The sequence below is a fragment of the Carcharhinus amblyrhynchos genome, chromosome 9 (genome assembly GCF_965287045.1).
Source record: "Carcharhinus amblyrhynchos chromosome 9, sCarAmb.v2.hapA, whole genome shotgun sequence".
Taxonomy (NCBI): domain Eukaryota; kingdom Metazoa; phylum Chordata; class Chondrichthyes; order Carcharhiniformes; family Carcharhinidae; genus Carcharhinus; species Carcharhinus amblyrhynchos.
This window is the reverse complement of record NC_137332.1, coordinates 18,292,729-18,312,589: the sequence shown is the minus strand read 5'-3', so window position 1 is coordinate 18,312,589 and position 19,861 is coordinate 18,292,729. Positions and strand designations below refer to the sequence as shown.

The 19,861-nt window shown below is 45.1% G+C and overlaps 1 protein-coding gene across 2 annotated transcripts in view; it reads right to left on the bottom strand.

Annotated features, from left to right (window-relative positions):
• LOC145347624 (choline transporter-like protein 3) overlaps positions 1-19,267 on the bottom strand; it is a 105,256-nt gene extending 85,989 nt beyond the window's left edge. For both annotated transcript variants that reach the window (XM_080195263.1, XM_080195264.1), the window contains exons 1-2: positions 19,166-19,267; positions 15,156-15,260 (exon numbers count right to left, since the gene is read on the bottom strand). In XM_080195263.1, coding sequence (XP_080051389.1) covers positions 15,156-15,260; positions 19,166-19,189 — 129 coding nt within the window. In that variant the 5' untranslated portion in view covers positions 19,190-19,267. The remainder of the gene's footprint in view (positions 1-15,155; positions 15,261-19,165) is intronic.
• Positions 19,268-19,861: the final 594 nt, after the last annotated feature.

Below are 19,861 nucleotides of genomic sequence, written 5' to 3'. Positions count from 1 at the left end.
TGGCTATGCTAAACTAGTGTCAGGAAGACTAGTAGGGTAAATATGTAGAGTTACAGGGGTAGGGATTGGGTGGGATTGTTGTCAGTACAGGGTCAATAGGCCGAATAGGCTCTTTCTGCACTGCAGGGATCTATGATTTTTGGAAGATGTAAATAGTCTAATGTTTTGTGACAAAATGAAACTCTGAGCAGAATTTACCCAAAAAAAATGACCGGCACGGGATTCTCCGGCCAATCATGCCGGTGGGATTTTCCCGTCCTGCTGCAGTCAATGGAGATTTGGCTGAGCTCCAAATTTCTCTGTTCTCTCTGTGGTGTGAGCTGCTGGAGAATTCGGCCCAAGTGTCATTTCAGGTGAGAAAAATCGATCTTCCTGCACTTAGTCATTTTTTGGGAGGGGGGTGAGTTTTCCACTGGTTCAGAGAACCTGGTTTCACACAGTTTGGGTGCAGTTTTTAAACTTTTTTTTGTTCCTTTACAAAAGCCCTTCCTCTCCCTGTTCCCACCGGGCCATATGTCATTGTTCTTAGGCTTCACGACATTTTTGTTGCAATCTCTCCCAGTTCCGACGTGTATAGAATCATGTTTTCCCTCCCCTTTAGTTCGAAGAAGGGTCATGTGCACGATATAATTGCAAGCTGTTTCTTTTCTTGAAGAAATCAATCATTGCTGTTAAAACGTTTGACTTTGATGTTCAGTAACAATACAACAAGCTCAACTTACTGACTATAAACTCAGGTATGGCTCTGCCATCTTTCCCATGCTGATCGACCCTGATGGCACAGTGGCACAGCAGTTAGCACTCCTGCCTTACGTGGGTCACTGTCTGTGTGGAGTCTGCATGTTCTCCTCGCGTCCGTGTGGGTTCCCTCTGGGTTTCCTCCCACAGTCTGAAAGATGGGTTGGTTATTTGTATGGACCAGGCTAAATTCTCCCTCAGTGTACCCAAACAGGCACCAGAGTGTGGTGACAAGACAATTTTCACAGTAACTTCATTGCAGTGTTAATGTAAGCCTATTTGTGACTAATAAATAAACTTAAACCAATAGCCCCACAAATTTATGGTAGCAGTTTATGTCTTAATTGTCACAATGGATGGTGGATGCCAATGGAATCTATTGAATCAATGCTTCTCCATAACGAATGACTGAGAACCGTGATGATTAATGAAACAGAGGCCGCGATTCTCCCATTGCGACCCGTGACTTTTCTGTTGGGTCGCAGTGAGAGATGCGCGCTTGTGGCCTTGAACAGGGATTTGCGCCGGAGAACAGTCGCTGGTCAGGCCAAGCTGGAAACCAGTGGGAAGGCAGGTAAGTAATTTAAATCTTTTCTGTATTTATTTTAAGTACGTACATGAGTTAACCATCAGGACCTGAATCTCCCACCCTGACAACAATACTTCATTTCGTCAGGGTTCAGACTAGTTCCCCCATGTTCGGGGAATTAGCGGGAGACACCGCCGGAATGAAAGGGGAGCAACCGGGCCCCCCCACCCACCCCCCCCAAGGGGACGGGCAGCAAGGTGTGGCGCTGCCCCCCCACCGGGCATAGGCACCTTGGCAGTGCCAAACTGTGCCTCCTGGCAAAATGCCCATGGGGCATCTTGGCACTGCCCACCAGGCAGTGCCAAGGGGGTGGGGCAGGACCTACAGTGGGTGGGGCCTATGCATGGTCAGTGGGGGTGGGGGGTCCCGCTGCCACACCGCAGGCACGATTGGCCTGGGATGGAGAGAGGGCAGTGATTGGGACGAGTTGGGGGGGGGGGGGGGGGGGGGGGCGGCGTGGGGCTGCCTCCGAGGGAGTCAGTGGGGTGGGGGAGGGCTAAGGGCTACCTCTGGGGAGGAGTCTGCCTCTGAAGAGGGAGTCTGATCCCAGGGGGAGTGTGACCCTGGGTGGGGGGGTGGTTTGCCACAGTGAGAGGGTGGGGGGATTGCCACTGCTGGGGGCTTGCGGGGAGGAAAACATCCAGGCCAGCCCAGGAATTGCTGTGAGGGCTGCAATTGGGCCATGGGGGGAGTGTAGGGGCAGCACTGTGGGGGGGGGGTCCCAGGCAAAATCGGGCTGGCAGCAAACAGTAGGTTGACATATTGGGAACTCTGTGCATGTGCAGAGCTCCAGAACTGTCAAACTCCAGCACGAATAGACCCCCCGCCCCCCAAGGTTTTTAATGACATCAGGACTGGGATCTCTGCGGTGCACAGAGTGCAGAAATTGAGGTGAGAAGCTGAACTGACAGAACAGTCGGGATTTAGAACCGTTCTCCCATCAATTCAGCATTTTTGGGAGAATTGCAGCCAGAGTTTCATTTTTTCAGATATTATACGATCATTTCCAAAGAACTTCTGGCAATGAACATTAGCAGTATACAAAATCCAGAAAATGGAAACACATTTAACAAGATTTATTATTTTATCCTTCATTTGTTTTAGATTGGAAGTGGTTTATATGTTTCAAAACTTAAATGTCCTTGAGTATGAGACAAAACAGACTTTACAAAGCCAATAGCTTGACAAGAATATTCATCTAGGCACCATCTTGCTGTGACCTTAATCCTTTATCAAGGAATTGGGGTCCACCACCTTCCCCACTTGACAATACTGCAGCCAATCACTAGCGAATCAACATAGCTTTAACCAACAAGGCCATATTCCTCTGTTCCCTGACCTTAATAATATTTCATACAGAACATTGACAAAATCCACTTCAAAAACCTTGGCAAATTTGAGTGAACAACCCTAGTTGGGCTTAGAATAAAGACAAAATTTAGTAATATAAGCAGTCAACATGCAAGATGCAGTCCCTGCTCTTGGGTGAAAGACTGCTGTAGTGTGTGAAGGTCTGGAATTTACAGGAATTGAAGGATTAATTGAATATCGCTTCTCGGCCTTTTAGCTAAGATCAAGATGGGGTGCAATGCCTTATCTTGTCAGCTTGGATCTTGGGTGGCATGGTGGCGCAGCGGTTAGCATTGCTGCTTCACAGCACCAGCGACCCAGGTTCAACTCTGGCCATGGGTGATTGGCTGTATGGAGTTTGTACATTCTCCCAATGTCTGCATGGGTTTCCTCCAGTGAGGGTTAGATGTATTGAGAATGCTAATTGCTGCTTAGTATTTGGTTTGATTTATTATTGTCACATGTATTAACATACAGTGAAAAGTATTGTTTCCTGTGAGCTATGCAGACAAAGCATACCGTTCATAGAGAAGGAAATGAGAGAGTGCAGAACATAGTGTTACAATCAGAGCTAGGTTGTAGAGAAAGATCAACTTAGTGCAAGATAAGTCCATTCAAAAGCCTGATAGCAGCAGGGAAGAAGCTGTTCTTGAGTTGGTTGGTACATGACTGCAAACATTTGTATCTTTTTCCTGACTAAACAAGGTGGAAGAGAGAATGTCCGGGGTGCATGACGTACTTAATTATGCTGGCTGATTTGCAACGGGAAGTGTAGACAGAGTCAATGGATGGGAGGCTGGTTTGTGGGATGGATTTGGCTACATTTGGGCCAGGAAATGGCAAATGGAATTTAATGTTGGCAAGTGTGAGGTGGTCCACTTTGGTAGGAAGAATGGTAGGAAGGACTATTACTTACGTGGCGAAAAACTGCAGCAGGCGACGGTGCAGAGGGACCTCGGGGTCCTTGTGCATGAGTCGCAAAAACCCAGCCTGCAGGTGCAGCAGGTGGTCAGGAAGGCGAATGGGATGCTGGCCTTCATAGCGAGGGGGATTGAATATAAAAGTAGGGAGGTCTTGCTGCAGCTGTATAGGGCATTGGTGAGGCCGCAGCTGGAGTACTGTGTGCAGTTTTGGGCGCCGCACCTGCGCAAGGATATTTTGGCCTTGGAGGGAGTGCAGAGGAGGTTTACTAGGCTGATACCGGAGTTGAGGGGGTTGAGCTATGAGGAGAGGCTGAATAAACTAGGCTTGTACTCGTTAGAGTTTAGAAGAATGAGGGGAGATCTCATTGAGACGTATAAGATGATGAATGGGATGGATAGGATAGAGGTGGAAAGACTCTTCCCGCTCAAAAAAGACAGTAGGACTAGGGGGCACAGCCTCAAGATAAAGGGGGGGCAGTTCAGAACGGAGTTGAGGAGGAACTTCTTCACTCAAAGGGTGGTGAATCTCTGGAATTCTCTGCCCGTTGAAGTGGTGGAGGCTGCCTCGCTAAATATTTTTAAGAAGCGGGTTGATGGGTTTTTGATAAGAGAGGGGATTAAGGGTTATGGGGAGAGGGCGGGAAAGTGGAACTGAGCCACGACAGATCAGCCATGATCTTATTGAATGGCGGGGCAGGCTCGAAGGGCCAGATGGCCTACTCCTGCTCCTATTTCTTATGTTCTTATGTTCTTATGTACATTCACAACCTTTTGTAATTCCTTGTGGTCTTGGACAGAGCAAGAAGTATACCAAGCTGTGGTACAACCAGAAAGAATGCTTTCTACGTTGCATTTGTCAATGTTGGTGAGAGTTGTAGCTGACATGCCAAATTTCCTTAGTCTTCTGAGAAAGTAGAGGCGTTGGTGAGCTTTCTTAACTATGGTGTTAGCATGGGGCGGGACCAGGACAGGTTATTGGTGATCTGGACACCTAAAAACTTGAAGCTCTCGACCCTTTCTATTTCAGCCCATTGATTGAGACAGAGGCATGTTCTCCACTATGCTTCCTGAAGTCAACGACAATCTCCTTCATTTTGTTGACATTGAGGGCCTGTTCCTGTGCTGTACTTTTCTTTCTTCTTTGGTCTTTCTTAATATGACTCATCTTAAATTAATATCTTATATATGCAGCTTCTAATATTTTCCTGCAAATGGAAACATCAACTTGATAATTATTCTATCAAACCCTTCAGTAATCTTGAAGACAGCTCTCAGCCTCGTTCTCAGTCTTTGACAATATTAGAAATGCAGGTCCCTTTAAGAGTAAACCAATCTTGCCTCAGAGTGAATTGGGGGCAGGCGATCCTCATTGAAACTTCTATCTACTGGGAAGTACCCCATTAGGGGGTTGCTTCTGGACAGGGAGAAGATCCAGGAGAGAAACCAATGTTTGCATTGAATTATAATATCACAATAAAACAGTTGTGAAGCATCCAAATATCTTATGCTGCCTAATTCGGTAAAAGCATATTCACTGATAAAAACATATTCATATAGGGATGGCACGGTGGCACAGTGGTTAGCGCTGCTGCCTCACAGCGCCAGGGACCCGGGTTTCCCGCTCAAAAAAGACAGTAGGACTAGGGGGCACAGCCTCAAGATAAAGGGGAGGCGGTTTAGAACGAGTTGAGGAGGAACTTCTTCACTCAAAGGGTGGTGAATCTCTGGAATTCTCTGCCCGTTGAAGTGGTGGAGGCTGCCTCACTAAATATTTTTAAGAAGCGGGTTGATGGGGTCTTGATAAGAGAGGGGATTAAGGGTTATGGGGAGAGGGCGGGAAAGTGGAACTGAGCCACGACAGATCAGCCATGATCTTATTGAATGGCGGGGCAGGCTCGAAGGGCTAGATGGCCTACTCCTGCTCCTATTTCTTATATTCTTATGTTCTTATGTTTGATTCCTGGTTTGAGTCACTGTCTGTGCGGAGTCTGCACATTCTCCCCATGTCTGCGTGGGTTTCCTCTCACTGGCCAAAAGACATGCTGGTAAGGTGCTAAGTTCTCCCTCAGTGTACCCAAACAGGTGCCAGAGTGTGGTGACTAAGGGATTTTTCACAGTAACTTCATTGCAGTGTTAACGCAAGAAAGTGTTATAATGTAAGTGTTGATGTGATGACACTAATAAACTTCAAACCAGTAATATATTTCCTGATAGGTACAACCATTCTAGTAAATGAGCATCTGTTTTATAATATGTAGACCCAGGCTAGTGCAAGAATATTTGCCTTATGAACTTTCAGCCAATGTGCAAACCACCTACCCTAACCCTTTTCATTACTCCACCACAATTAATTTCCAGAAAGGAATACGGCATAATGATCCGACTTTCACTCAAACTCATGGATAGTTGTTATCCATGGCCTGCCCTTAGCCCTCACTGGGATCTCAGCCTCCTGAGTCCCATTCCGCTGTGCCACATCCAGGGTACCATGTTCCTCTGGCACCTCTTAGATTTGCATGCTCTACTCCCGCACCTCCCGTGAGACCTTAACCCGCATCGCGAGATTGTCACCGTGCCTTTTTGAGTGGCTCAGCTCGGACATCCCCTAACCCCCGGCTACTCAATTCAGCTGCCCATTCAGAATGAAGTCATAATATCATTTCAAAATTTCAGGCTTCCGGTTTGGCTTCGCGACAGCCCACCTCAAATCTTGCCTCCCAAGGCCTAGTTTGCCTGGTGGTTGCAGCCACTCTCTGGGGACCAGAACTGCCCACAAAACTCCAAGTGTGGTCTAGGCAAAGTTCGATAAGAGTTCGCAGGTGTGTTTAGGGATGTTGACCTTACAGGCAACACTCATGCTGTGGACGGATAAAATAAAAAGTTCAAAATATCATCTCTTTAGAAAGGAAGCTTAATGTTTTGGTTGCTTTTCTTGTGGCCTCAACAGGCGTTAAATATATATTGATCAAAAAGAAATGTAAGTTCTATAGCCACATGTGTGCCACATTAATTTCAGGCAACAATTAAAATTATTTTCATTCCATTGTTCCAATATGGAGTAACAAATCGCAGGTAGATAAATGTCTATTCGTTATCTGTTCTGTTTGTGGCTATGCAGTATAGGCCACTTTGGGTTCAGGTTACTGTCAATTCCATAATAAATACTACAGCTGTTGCTATCACTATAACACCAGACCAAACCTTTAAGTCACCGCCATACTTAAAGGACTTAGAGTGGTGTATCACCCTGTGTGAAAGATCCCATGATGTGGAGATGCCAGCATTGGACTGGGGTAAACACAGTAAGAAGTCTCACAACATCAGGTTAATGTGCAACAGGTTTATTTGGTAGCAAACACCACTAGCTTTCAGGGCTCTGCCCCTTTGTCAGGTGAGCGAGGAGTTCTGTTGGGTGAGATACTCTGTCAGATTGGGTACAAACACGATGGGTCTCTTCTGCAGTGCAGGGAGTCCAGTTTGTGATCAGAACTCCCCACTCACTTGACAAGGAGGCAGAGTCCCAAAAGCTAGTGGTGTCTGCTACCAAACAAGCCTGTTGGACTTTAACCTGGTGTTGAGAGACTTCTTACTGTGAAAATGCCATGACATTAGTTTGAGGAGAAGCAGGGGAGTTACCCAGGTACCCACAACCAACACCACTTAAAAACAATATCTGGTCATTATTCCAATGTTGTTTGTGGGATCCCGCTAAGAGCGCATCAGCATCCAAGTTTCCTGCATTACAATAGTGACCGCATTTCACTGGTGGTAATGTCTGGAGGTTGTGAAAGATGCTATATAAATGCCAGTCTTTCTCTAAGAGGGAGTAAGGCAAGAGAGAGGTTTTGGAGAGGGCCAAACTCAATGGAAGGGAATGGCTTCTCATGTGCTTTTGAAGACACTAATAAAACTAAGTTAAAAACAATTATCCCACTTTCATGAGGAAATCAAGTACAATGAAATGTCAGTCCATCTGATAAACAAGAATGTTCTAAAAGAGCAAAAAACCCAGGTCAATCTCCTGGACAAGAAAAATATGCAGATTTTAAATGTGCAATTGTGACCAGTGCAGGTGAGTGCAAATATTGTTCTGTGTGGTTTTGTTTTGAATTAAGTGCACTCAAGCAAAACATTTCCAAAGCACTTTGCACTTTGGGATGTTTGCCAATACATATACTTTGGCAGAATATGCAGAGATAAATGTGGTTGTCACACATGAATAAACAGGAAATTAATATACCCCCTTGAGGACAGGAGTTTGTGTTTATGTATCTGGAATGAGAAAAAAAATCACCAGACTTGTAAATTCTTCAGCCAGTTTTACTCCCAAACATCAACTCAGAGACAACAAGAAGCAAAGGCCTGTAGTTTATTACGAGTTCCCTGTCAAAGTTCCACATGGTAATTAGACTGCAAAGATGTCCAAAAATGTGCAGGCTAGCTTGATTGGCCATACAAAATTGCTGTTTAGCATCAGGGGGATTAGAAAGGCAAATGTGCGGGATTATAGGGATAGGGCTTGGATTGTTGTCAGTGCAGGCTTGATGGCCCAAATGGCCTCTTTCTGCATTTAGGAATTCTATGACACCTGCAAAGTCCATTAAAGACTATCACATCATAGAATTCCTGCAGTGCAGAACAGGCCCATTGTTTTTGTGCTTAATCCCAGAGTATCTTATCCAGGCCCTCTCCCCAACCTGACAACAGCACCACGTGAGACAGATCTCAAACAACGATGAGACAGAATACAGGAATGAGAGAGAGAATCTGATGAATTGGTGCAGTGACAATAATCTTTCCCTCAATGTCATCAACATGAAGGAGATTGTCATCGACTTCAGGAAGTCAAGAGGAGAATGTGCTCCTGTCTACATCAACGGGTGGTCAGGAAGGCGAATGGGATGCTGGCCTTCATAGCAAAGGGGATTGAATATAAAAGTAGGGAGGTCTTGCTGCAGCTGTATAGGGCATTGGTGAGGCCGCAGCTGGAGTACTGTGTGCAGTTTTGGGCGCCGCACCTGCGCAAAGATATTTTGGCCTTGGAGGGAGTGCAGAGGAGGTTTACTAGGCTGATACCGGAGTTGAGGGGGTTGAGCTATGAGGAGAGGCTGAATGAACTAGGCTTGTACTCGTTGGAGTTTAGAAGAATGAGGGGAGATCTCATTGAGACGTATAAGATGATGAATGGGATGGATAGGATAGAGGTGGAGACTCTTCCCGCTCAAAAAAGACAGTAGGACTAGGGAGCACAGCCTCAAGATAAAGGGGGGGTGTTTTAGAACGGAGTTGAGGAGGAACTTCTTCACTCAAAGGGTGGTGAATCTCTGGAATTCTCTACCCGTTTAAGTGGTGGAGGCTGCCTCGCTAAATATTTTCAAGAAGCAGGTTGATAGGTTTTTGATAAGAGAGGGGATTAAGGGTTATGGGGAGAGGGCCGGAAAGTGGAACTGAGCCACGACAGATCAGCCATGATCTTATTGAATGGTGGTGCAGGCTCAAAGGGCCAGATGGCCTACTCCTGCTCCTATTTCTTATGTTCTTATGTTAACGGGGACTAAGTAGAAAGGGTCAAGAGCTTCAACCTTTTAGGTGTCCAAATCATCAACATCCTGGTCCCCCCCATGTTGACACTATAGTTAAGAAAGCCCACCAACACCTCTACTTTCTCAGAAGACTAAGGAAATTTGGCATGTCAGCTACAACTCTCACCAGCTTTTACAGATACACCATAGAAAGCATTCTTTCTGGTTGTATCGCAGCTTGGTATGGCTCCTGATCTGCCCAAGACCACAAGAAAATACAGAAGGTCGTGAATGTAGCCCAATCCATCACACAAACCTCCCGTCATTGATTTTGTCTACCTTCCCACTGCCTCAGCAAAGCAGCCAGCATAATTATGGACACCACACACCCCAGACATTCTTCCCTCCACCTTTGTCAGGAAAAAGATACAATAGTCTAAGGTCATATGCCAATTGACTCATGAACAGCTTCTTCCCTGCTGTCATCAGACTTTTGAATGGACCTATCTTCATTAAGTTGATCTTTCTCTACACCCTAGCTATGATTGTAACATTACATTCTGCACTCTTGTTTCCTTCTCTATGAAGAGTATGCTTTGTCTGTAGAGTGTGCAAGAAATAATACTTTTCACTGTATGTTAATACGTGACAATAATAAATTAAATCAAATCAAAACCTTTAATCCCCTATCCCCACACATTTACCATGGCTAATATGCCTAACGTACACATCTTTGGACACTAAGAGCAATTTAGCATGACTAATCCACCTAACCAGCACATCTTTGCACTGTGGGAGGAAACCAGAGCACCTAAAAAGAAACCCATGCTGACAAGGGGAGAATGTGCAAACTCCACATAGGCAGTGACCCGAGGCTGGAATTGAATCCGGGTCCCTGGCACTATGAGGCAGCAGTGCTAACCACTCTGCCACCGTGCCGCCCACAAATAGGGGAAGGGGGTGCATAGGAAGGGGAGATGGGTGGGGGGGCGGGGGGGGCAGCATTGATTCTAATGAGCAAAGCATAAGGAGTTCTCATGCATGAAAATCGAGTTGGGTATTCAATGAAGGCTAACACAACCTGTGCTCACTATCTGTCAGATTTGGTAATCCTTGCTGTTTTATGTTTTAGCTCAGTCAATGCAGTCAACTTAAGAGCTGCACTAAGATAAGTGGCAAAAGAACTAGTGGGGGAAGGGAAAATGAGGAGAATTTAATTTTACACAGTGAGAGCTTGCAATCTGGAATGCGCTGCCTGAAAAAAAAAGGTCAGTAACTTCCCAAAGGGAATTTAATAGATAGTCAAAAAGGAAGGATTTAACAAATGTTGAGGGGAAGAGCAGACAGAGGGTGTGGGGACCCAAAGCACAGGTTCAATGCACTGAATCGTCTCCTTTGTTGCTCCAGGATTCTATGAAGACAGGAAAGCGGAGGAAGAAATGTATTTGTGGTCGTAGCTGCAGGCTGTGGCAAATTAAAGGGTGTGGTGAGGAGAAGGTGGATTAGTCACCATTAGCTTCTAGGCACCTTCGTTCTTCAAATACTCCACATACCTGGAGTCAGGTGACCCAAGCTGCAAGAGTTCCACGGTTACTTTTTTTTTGGTTTGATCCTTTCAACATTTTGACTCTCATTTCAAGAGAACTCTCACCAAATAAGTTCTTACATATGAAATACATAGAAGCTCAAGGTGCGGAGTTGCTGGTCTAGTGTCCTGTTCTGAAGTAAGCATTGCACACAAATAAAGGAGGAACCTTCATTCAGTAACTGTCTGCCTTACACATGGGTTCTCTCACTGTGGTCAGTGAGGGAAGATTTTCAGATGCTATTTCACAGAATCATAGAATCCCTACTGCGAAGGAGGCCATTTGGTCCATCAAGTTTGCACCAGCTCTCCAGCAGAGCATCTTACCCAGGTTTATCCCTGTAACCCCACACATTTACCATGGTGGATACCCCTAATCACACATCTTGTGACACTAAGGGGCAATTTAGCATAGGCAATGCACCTAACCTGCACACCTTTAGACAGGGAGGAAACTGGAGCACCCGGAGAAACCCATGCAGATCTGGAGAGAATGTGCAAACTCCACAGTCACCCAAGGCCAGAATTGAACCCAGGTCCATGGTGCTGTGAGGCAGCAGTGCTAACCACTGTGCCACCCTATGCCTGCAAGCCTGAATAATCTCAAAAGTCCCAAAAGTGCAAAAGAATCTGGGTGTCCTTGTTCATGAGTCACAGAAAACTAGCATGCAGGTACAGCAGATAGTAAAGAATGTGAATGGAATGTTGGCATTTATTGCTAAAGGAATAGAATACAAAAAAGGTAAGGAAGCATTATTGCAACTATACAAGACACTGGTGAGGTCGCACCTAGACTATCCTGCACAGTTTTGGTCCCCTTATTTGAGGAAAGGCATAGTAGCATTGGAGGCAGTTCCAAGGAGGTTCAGTAGATTGATTCCAGAGATGAGGGGCTTGTCATATGAAGAGAGATTGAACAGTTTAGGTCTATACTCTCTGGAATTTAGCATAATGAGGGGAGATCAAATTGAGGTATACAAGATGACAAAAAGTATGGATAAAGTAGATGTGGAGTGGGTGCTTCCTCTTATGGGGCATTCTAGGGAGAGAGGTCATATCTTAGAATAAGGGGTAGCAAATTTAAAATAGAGTTGAGGAGAAACTACTTCTCCCAAAGGGAGATGAATCTGTGGAATTTGCTATCCCAAAGTACACTGGACGTTGGGACAGTGAGTAAATTTGAGGAGGAGTTAGACAGATTTTTAATTGGTAATGGGTTGAAGGGTTATGGGGAGAAGGCAGGAAGATGGGAGATGAGGAACATATCAGCCATGATCAATGGCAGAGCAGACTTGATGGGCCAAATGGTCTAATTCTGCTCTTATATCTAATGAACTTATGAACTCTGTTATAACTATATCAATTCTGCCCGAAGCTTGCTTTTATTGGACGGGGCATAGAGTATAAAAGTTGGCATATGATGTTGCAGTTCTGTAGAATGTTGGTTAGGCCACATTTGTAATACTGCGTCCAGTTCTGGTCGGCACACTACCAGAAGGACGTGGAGGCTTTGGAGAGAATGCAGAAAAAGTTTACCAGGACGTTGCCTGGTATGGAGGGTACTAGCTATGAGTTGAGATTGAGTAAACTAAGGTTGTTCTCCCTGGAAAGACGAAGGTTGAGGGGCGACCTAATAGAAGTTTATAAAATTATGAAGGGCACAGATAGGGTGAACAATTGGAAGCTTTTTCCCCAGGTCAGAAATGACAAACACAAGGGGTCACAGATTCAAGGTAAGAGAGGCAAGGTTCAATACAGATGTGCAGGGGACTTTTTTTTTTAAACAGAGTGGTGGGGGGCCTGGAATGCACTACCAAGCAAGGTGATTGAGGCAGACAAGCTAGAATCATTCAAGACTTATCTAGATCGCCACATGAACAGACTGGGAATAGAGGGATACAAACGGATGGTCTAACCAGGAACACATGATCGGTGCAGGCTTGGAGGGCCGAAGGGTCTGTTCCTGTGCTGTATTGTTCTTTGTTCATGAATTACTTAGGATGTTTGGCCATGATGTACATTTTGACAGAATGTGCATGTGTGTCACAAATTGCAATGGGAATGTGGAACAGGTACAACACCTTTGCTACATTGATATGGAAGCGATAGCTGGATGTGGGGCCAAAGAGGCTTTGACAGTGGATGGGATAATTTCTTTGTGGGTGGAGTGATGAGCAGGTGAAACATTCACATCCTCCTCGATGTTACAGAAGGTAATGGGAGTGCTTACAGGGCAGCCTCCTGAGGAGGATTTAAGGGTCACTTTAAGGCCATTCTATGTTGAGTTCCACCAGGCAAAGCTTATAAGTGGCAAATAGTTCCTACTCCTACAACCCTCTTGTAAGCTGTAGTTCAATATCACCTTGCCACACCTCTTGGAAATTGCCCTATCTTGTATAATAATGTTTGCACCATGTATGCATCATGCACATTGACTGACGGTTAAGTGAAAGTAAGTCTGTCAGTGAGCTATAACATTAGAGTAGGAGTGACTAGAAGTAGTTCAGGAAAGATGAAATCTAAAGTCGGGTTCCAACTCAAATTCCTTCCCCTTGGTCAACATGCACAACCAGACAAAACAGAATTTCAGGACTTATCTCTTTCTGATAATAGATTAGTGAGTGCAGTGGTGTCATTGGAGACCTTCAGAGTATTTGAACCATATTTTAAGATAAGATGCTTTTGCAATCACCTTCAGTCAGAAGTGCAGAGTGGATGATCTATCTCGGCATCCCCACGAGTCTCCAACATCACAAATGCCACACTTCAGCCAATTCTATTCACTCAACGTGACATGAAGAAATGGCCAAAGCCACTGAATGCTGCAAAGGCAATGGGCCCTGACATCTGGGCAATAGTACTGAAGAATTGTGCCCCTGAACTTGCTGTGCCCCCTGCCAAACTGCTCCAGTACGGCCACAACACCGGCATCTACCCAGTAATGTGAAAAATTGTTCAAGTATACTCTAACCACAAAAAGCAGGACAAAAGCAGCACCAGCATGGTACATTGGCACAGCAGTTAGCACTGCTGTTTCACAGCCCAAGGAACTGGGTTCGATTCCTGGCTTGGGTGACTGTGTGGAGTCTGCACATTTTCCTTGTGTCAGCGTGGGTTTCCTCTTGGTGCTCCGGTTTCCACCCACAATCCAAAAGACGTGCTGGTTAGGTGCATTGGCCAAGTTAAATTCTCCCTCAGTGTACCCAAACAGGCATTGGAGTGTGGCGACTAGGGGATTTTCACAGTGACTTCATTGCAGTGTTAGTGTAAGCCTACTGGTGACTAATAAATAAATTTTACTTTTAGAATTTGACTGAGCGTGGCATCAAGGAGCCCAGCAAAACTGGAGTCAACAGGAATCAAGAGGAAAACTCTTCACTGGTTGAAGTCACACCTGGAACAAAGGAAGATGGTTGTGGTGGTTGGAGGTCAGTCATCTCAGCTCCAGGACATCACTGCAGGGGTTCCTCAAGGGAATATCCTTGACCTAACCATCCTCAGTTCCTTTGTCAATGAGCTTCCTTCCTTCATAAAGGTCAGAAGTGAGGATGTTTGCTGATTATTACACAATGTTCAGCACCATTTCTGACTCCTCAGATACTGAAACAGTCCATATCCAAATGCAGCAAAATCTGGGCAACAAAGCTCAGGCTGAGAAGAGGGAAACTGAACTGGACTAGCCACATAAATAATGTCTGAGGCTGAGAATTCTGTGGAGACTAACCCACCTCCTGAATCTCCAAAGCCTGCCCAGCATCTACAAGGCACAAAGTTAGGAGTGTGATGGAATACTCCCCACTTGCCTGGATGGGTGCTGTTCCAACAACACAAGTTTGACACCCTCCAGGACAAAGCAGCCTGCTTGATTGGCATCGCATCCACAAATATCCAGTCCCTTCACCACCGATGCTCAATAGCAACAGTGTGCATTATCTACAAGATGCACTGCAGAAATTCACCAAAGATCCTCAGACAACACCTTCCAAACCCATGAGCACTTCCATCTAGAAGGATAAAGGCAACAGATAGATAGAAACACCACCACTTGCAAGTTCCCCTCTAAACCACTCACCACTCGGACTTGGAAATATATCATCATCCCTACAGTCGCTGGGTCAAATTCCAGGAGTTCCCTCTCTAACAGCGTTGTGGGTCAACCCACAGCACATGGGACTGCAATGTTTCAAAAGGCAGCTCACCACCACTTCAAGGCTACCTAGGGATGGGCAACAAATGCTGGCCAGCCAGCAACACCCAGGTCCCACGAATGAATTTTTTTTTCACTGTTATATTTATGGCTCATTTGAAAATTTCAGTCGGCTAATCATAAACTCAACAGCTTAAACTGCTTGCGGTTAGACCATCGCTCCAAAGATAAGAATAGATGAAGTCATCGTTTTGGCTGAAGAATATATTTTTCCTGCTAGCTCCAAGTACAACAGACTCACCATTCCAGCCCAGAAAAGACAGAAGATCACGAGCCATAGAACATCTGTGGACCTCCTGTAAATCTGTGGTCGCCATTCTCTGTGTGATACACCTTCGCCAGACACCTGAAATAAAACATCAATATTCTTTGATCCATTCTCATTTCTGCTATGACGTTTAAGCATGCATTGAGTTCTCATGTATTCTGAGGACATGGCATCAGTAAGTAAGACATTTTGCAAGGTGTGCATTGTACCCAAGGATTCAGTTTTACAGACTTTTTTTTTTAAACAACAAGTCGATAATGTTGGCATGTTAATAAATGATGGTTTAGGGATTAATTTAACCACAGTAGTTGCCAGATAAACTGGGACACAGTCAAAACCACAGTGCAACTAATATAACGGATGTTTAATCATTCTAAAGTTTGCAACAATGTTAAAGGCTTTCATTTTTAGATTTATTTTCATTAATCTTTCATGGCATCATTGGCAAGACCAGCTAATGCTGCTCATTCATAACTGCCCTTGAAATGAGTGTCATGTTAGGCCATTTCAGAGAACAGTTAATAGTCAGTCATGTTGCTATGGGTCTGTAGTCATAGGTAGGCCAGACCAGGGAAGGACATTAGTGAACCAAACTTTTACAATAAATGATGAGATTAGCGTCCAATTCCAGATTTATGAATAAAATTTAAATTCTACCAGTTGCCATAGTGGGAATTCAACCCAGGGCATTAGCCAGAGCCTCTGGATTACCATTTCAATGATATTAAACAGAATGCCACCATTGTTTCATTATGTGCCTGCAAACCATTGTAATGTAAAAGGTACTCAGCATGCCAAAGCTTAACATGGGACTGAAAAATAGCACTGCCCAAGGTATGCTGTATAGAGTCACGTGGTAATAGACTCAGAACACTCTGGAAGCCTACCTGCATGGAAAAGTAGCTCCATTCATGAGTAACCTGGGATCTATAAATAGTTAAAGACTGACAATAAATAGTTCATGATTAAACATACAAATCTCAAGATCTAATCATCGGGACACTAAAGTCTCCATATGACACATGTGCATCTGAATCTATTACCATGTGACTCTATACATCATACTGTGCTACTCTCCAGTTCTGATACATGCCCCTTAAAGAAGCCACTGGGATTGCAAGACGATGATGATTTTTTATAGAGCCATGGAATGGTTGCAGCACAGGAAGAGGCTATTCAGCCTGTTGTGTCTGTGCTAGCTCTAAGAATAACTCACTTGGTCCCACTCCCTTGCCTCCTTCCCATTTTCCTATACTTTTCTTCTTCAGATATTCAATTCCATTTTGAAAGTCCTGGTTGAACCTCCTTCCATCACAATCTCAGGCATTGTGTTCCAGATCCTAACCACTCGACTGTAAAAAAAGCCTGTTCCTCACGTCACAGTTGCTTCTTTTGCTAAGCATCTATGTTTTTTGATCCTTCCCCGAACAGGAACAGTTTCTCCCTATCTACTCCATACGGATCCCTCATGATTTTGAAAACCTCCATCAAATCTCCTGTTAATTGTTTCTTTTCCAAGAACAGCCCCAACTCCTGTAGTCTACCTATGCAACTGAAGACCTTGGAGCCAGTCCTTTGTGCTTTCACATCAATGGTGGAAATCCAATCGCAGAGATTTAAACATGGATTTGCTGGGAAGACGGGCACGGATTTGGGAGATGACAACACTTTCAAGAAGTTAGGAGCAACAGAGGAATAACAAGGAGTTGGCGGCAGAACAGAAGCTTTTGAGGAGTGGGGTGAAAACTGATAGAGACAGGGAGTTGATGACAATAATATAAAAACTGCATGGTGACAGTGCCAGGGGCCCAGTACAATTCCAGGCTTGGGTGTGGAGTTTATATGTTCCTCTGGGGGCTCCCACGCTTTCCTTCCACACTCCAAAGATATGCCGGTTAGACAGATTGGCCATGGTAAATTGCCCCTTAGTGTTTGTGCAATTAGCAGGGTAAATGTGTGGGGATAGAGGTGGAGAGACTCTTCCCGCTCAAAAAAGACAGTAGGACTAGGGGGCACAGCCTCAAGATAAAGTGGGGGGGTGGGGGGGGGGGGGTGGTTTAGAACGGAGTTGAGGAGGAACTTCTTCACTCAAAGGGTGGTGAATCTCTGGAATTCTCTGCCCGTTGAAGTGGTTGAGGCTGCCTCACTAAATATTTTTAAGACACGGGTTGATGGGTTTTTGATAAGAGAGGTGATTAAGGGTTATGGGGAGAGGGCGGGAAAGTGGAACTGAGCCACGACAGATCAGCCATGATCTTATTGAATGGCGGGGCAGGCTCGAAGGGCAAGATGGCCTACTCCTGCTCCTATTTCTTATGTTCTTATGACAGGGCCCAGATGAGATTGTTGTCAGTGTAGGTTCGATGGGCTGAATGGCCTCTTTCTGCACTGTAGGGATTCTAGGAAAATACTGTGGATGCTGGAAAGCTGAAATAAGAATCACAGAATCCCTACAATACAGAAGGCGGCCATTCGGCCCATCAAGTCAGTACTGACCACAATCCCATTCAGGCCCTATTCTGGTAAACCCATGCATTTACCCTGCTAATCCCCCTGATATTAAGGTCAATTTAGCGTGGCCCATCTACCTAACCCCACATCTTTGGAGTGTGGGAGGAAACCAGAGCACCCGGAGGAACCCCAATCAGACACGGTGAGAATGTGCAAACTCCGCAGAGGCAGTGACCCAAAGTGGCTGGAATTGAACCCAGGGCCCTGGTGCTGTGAGGCAGCAGTGCTAACCACTGTGTCCCCATGCTGCCCAAGATCCAAGCTGCCAGAACCGCAAGTGCAAGGAGCCAAATAAATAGTGTCAATAACAATGGCAGAGAACTCCTCAGGTGAAGTGGTGAAGTGTCTAGAGAAAGGTTAATGTGAAGAAAAGATGCCTGGGTTATTTTTTGACTGTGATAAAGTGACTAGTCTTTGCCCTCCTGAGTCAAAAAAAAAACTTTACCCCCTCCAACAAAAAAAAATTTCCATCAAGACCTGTAATTTGAATTGAAAACATGCCATGATAAAGTCTATTTTAGTTTCAATGTTTCATCAGGGTCAGAACATCTTATAAATCAGTTCCAAAAGAGATTCACTTTAAAAAAAATTCTTCAAATAAAAGATTTATTAGAAAGTTAACTGGGTCACAGAGCCAGAGAAGGGTGTGTGTTTGCACAGGTGGATAAGAAATTTTTTTTTAAATCAGCTGGACTCCCTTTTAATTCCAGCTGGAGTCAGCAGCAGAGTGCCCAGTGTAATGTGAGGGCAGCAGGGTGGCATGGTGGTGAGCACTGCTGCCTCACAGAGCCTTGGACCCAGGTTCGATTCCCAGCTTCAGTCACTGTGTGGAGTTTGCACGTTCTCCCTGCGCCTGCGTGGGTTTCCTCCAGGTGATCCGGTTTCCTCCCACAGTCTGAAAGACATGCTGGTTCGGTACGTTGGACATGCTAAATTCTCCCTTAGTGTACCCGAACAGGCTTTGGAGTGTGGCAACAAGGGGATGTTCACAGCAACTTCACTGCAGTGTTAATGTAAACCTTACTTTGTGACTAATAAATATACTTTAATGTGCTCATGGTGAAAGTATGTACTTCACCAGTTCATGGGGGTGGGGTAAAGGTTTCAGTCTCTTTCCTTCCAGGGCGGATGTGATTAATTAAACTAAAGATTGAATAACAACGAGTGAGTTGATGACCCTGTGAGCCTTTGGCAGCCAGAGCACCCTAACATCACAAACCTAGCTCAGTCTGGAGGAGCTCTGTCACTTTGGGAGCAGCAGCGATTATAGTGAGAAGTACTTGCAGTGACTCCCGCTGCACTGTCACCTTTATCTCTGCCGGTAACTTTTTAAACCAAGGCCCCAAACATCACACACTGGAAGACATAAGAGGCACCTCTGGCTTTTCCCCATATAGAGACTGTCTTCGGTACAAAACAGGAGTCAGACAGATAGGGGGTCCCCAGCCCCGGTACTGACAGCGAGGACTCACCTCATATTGGCCCCAGCAAGCCATCCCCGCCCGGGGCACGCTTTAACGCCACAGGTAACTTCAGCCCAGCACTCCACAAGAGTGAAGTTTCGCCAACTGCACCAACTCACCTGCACGGGAGGGAGAGCCAGACAGGCGGCGATGGCGAGCTCACTAAGCTTTCCCTAAGCTCCTATCAGCCTTTACCGACAGAGAAAGTTTTATATCAAAAGGTTCTTTATTATTTGCAGTGACCCCATGGAAACGACAGCGTCTCACTGAACCAGTAATCCAGAGGTAATATTCGAGGGATAGAAACACAAAGTGTTGAACAAACTCAGCAGGTCTGGCATCAACTGTGGAGAGAGAGAGAGAGAGAGAAACAAAACGTACCAGTAAGCTGTAATGCTGATTTGATACATTATTGTCACACGTATTTGTAACAGTGAAAAATATTGTTAGTTGCTGTATAGACAAAGCATACCGTTCATAGAGAAGGAGAGGAGAGAGTGCAGAATGTAGGGTTACAATCATGGCCAGGGTGCAGAGAGAGATCAAATATAAAGTAGATCCATTCAAAAATCTGATGGCAGCAGGGAAGAAGCAGTTCTTGAGTGAGTAGGTATGTGACCTCAGGTGGCTTATCTGGCATTTTCTGTTTTTATTTCAGATTTCCAGCCTCTGCATATTTTATTTTAATGTTCCAGAAATACAATT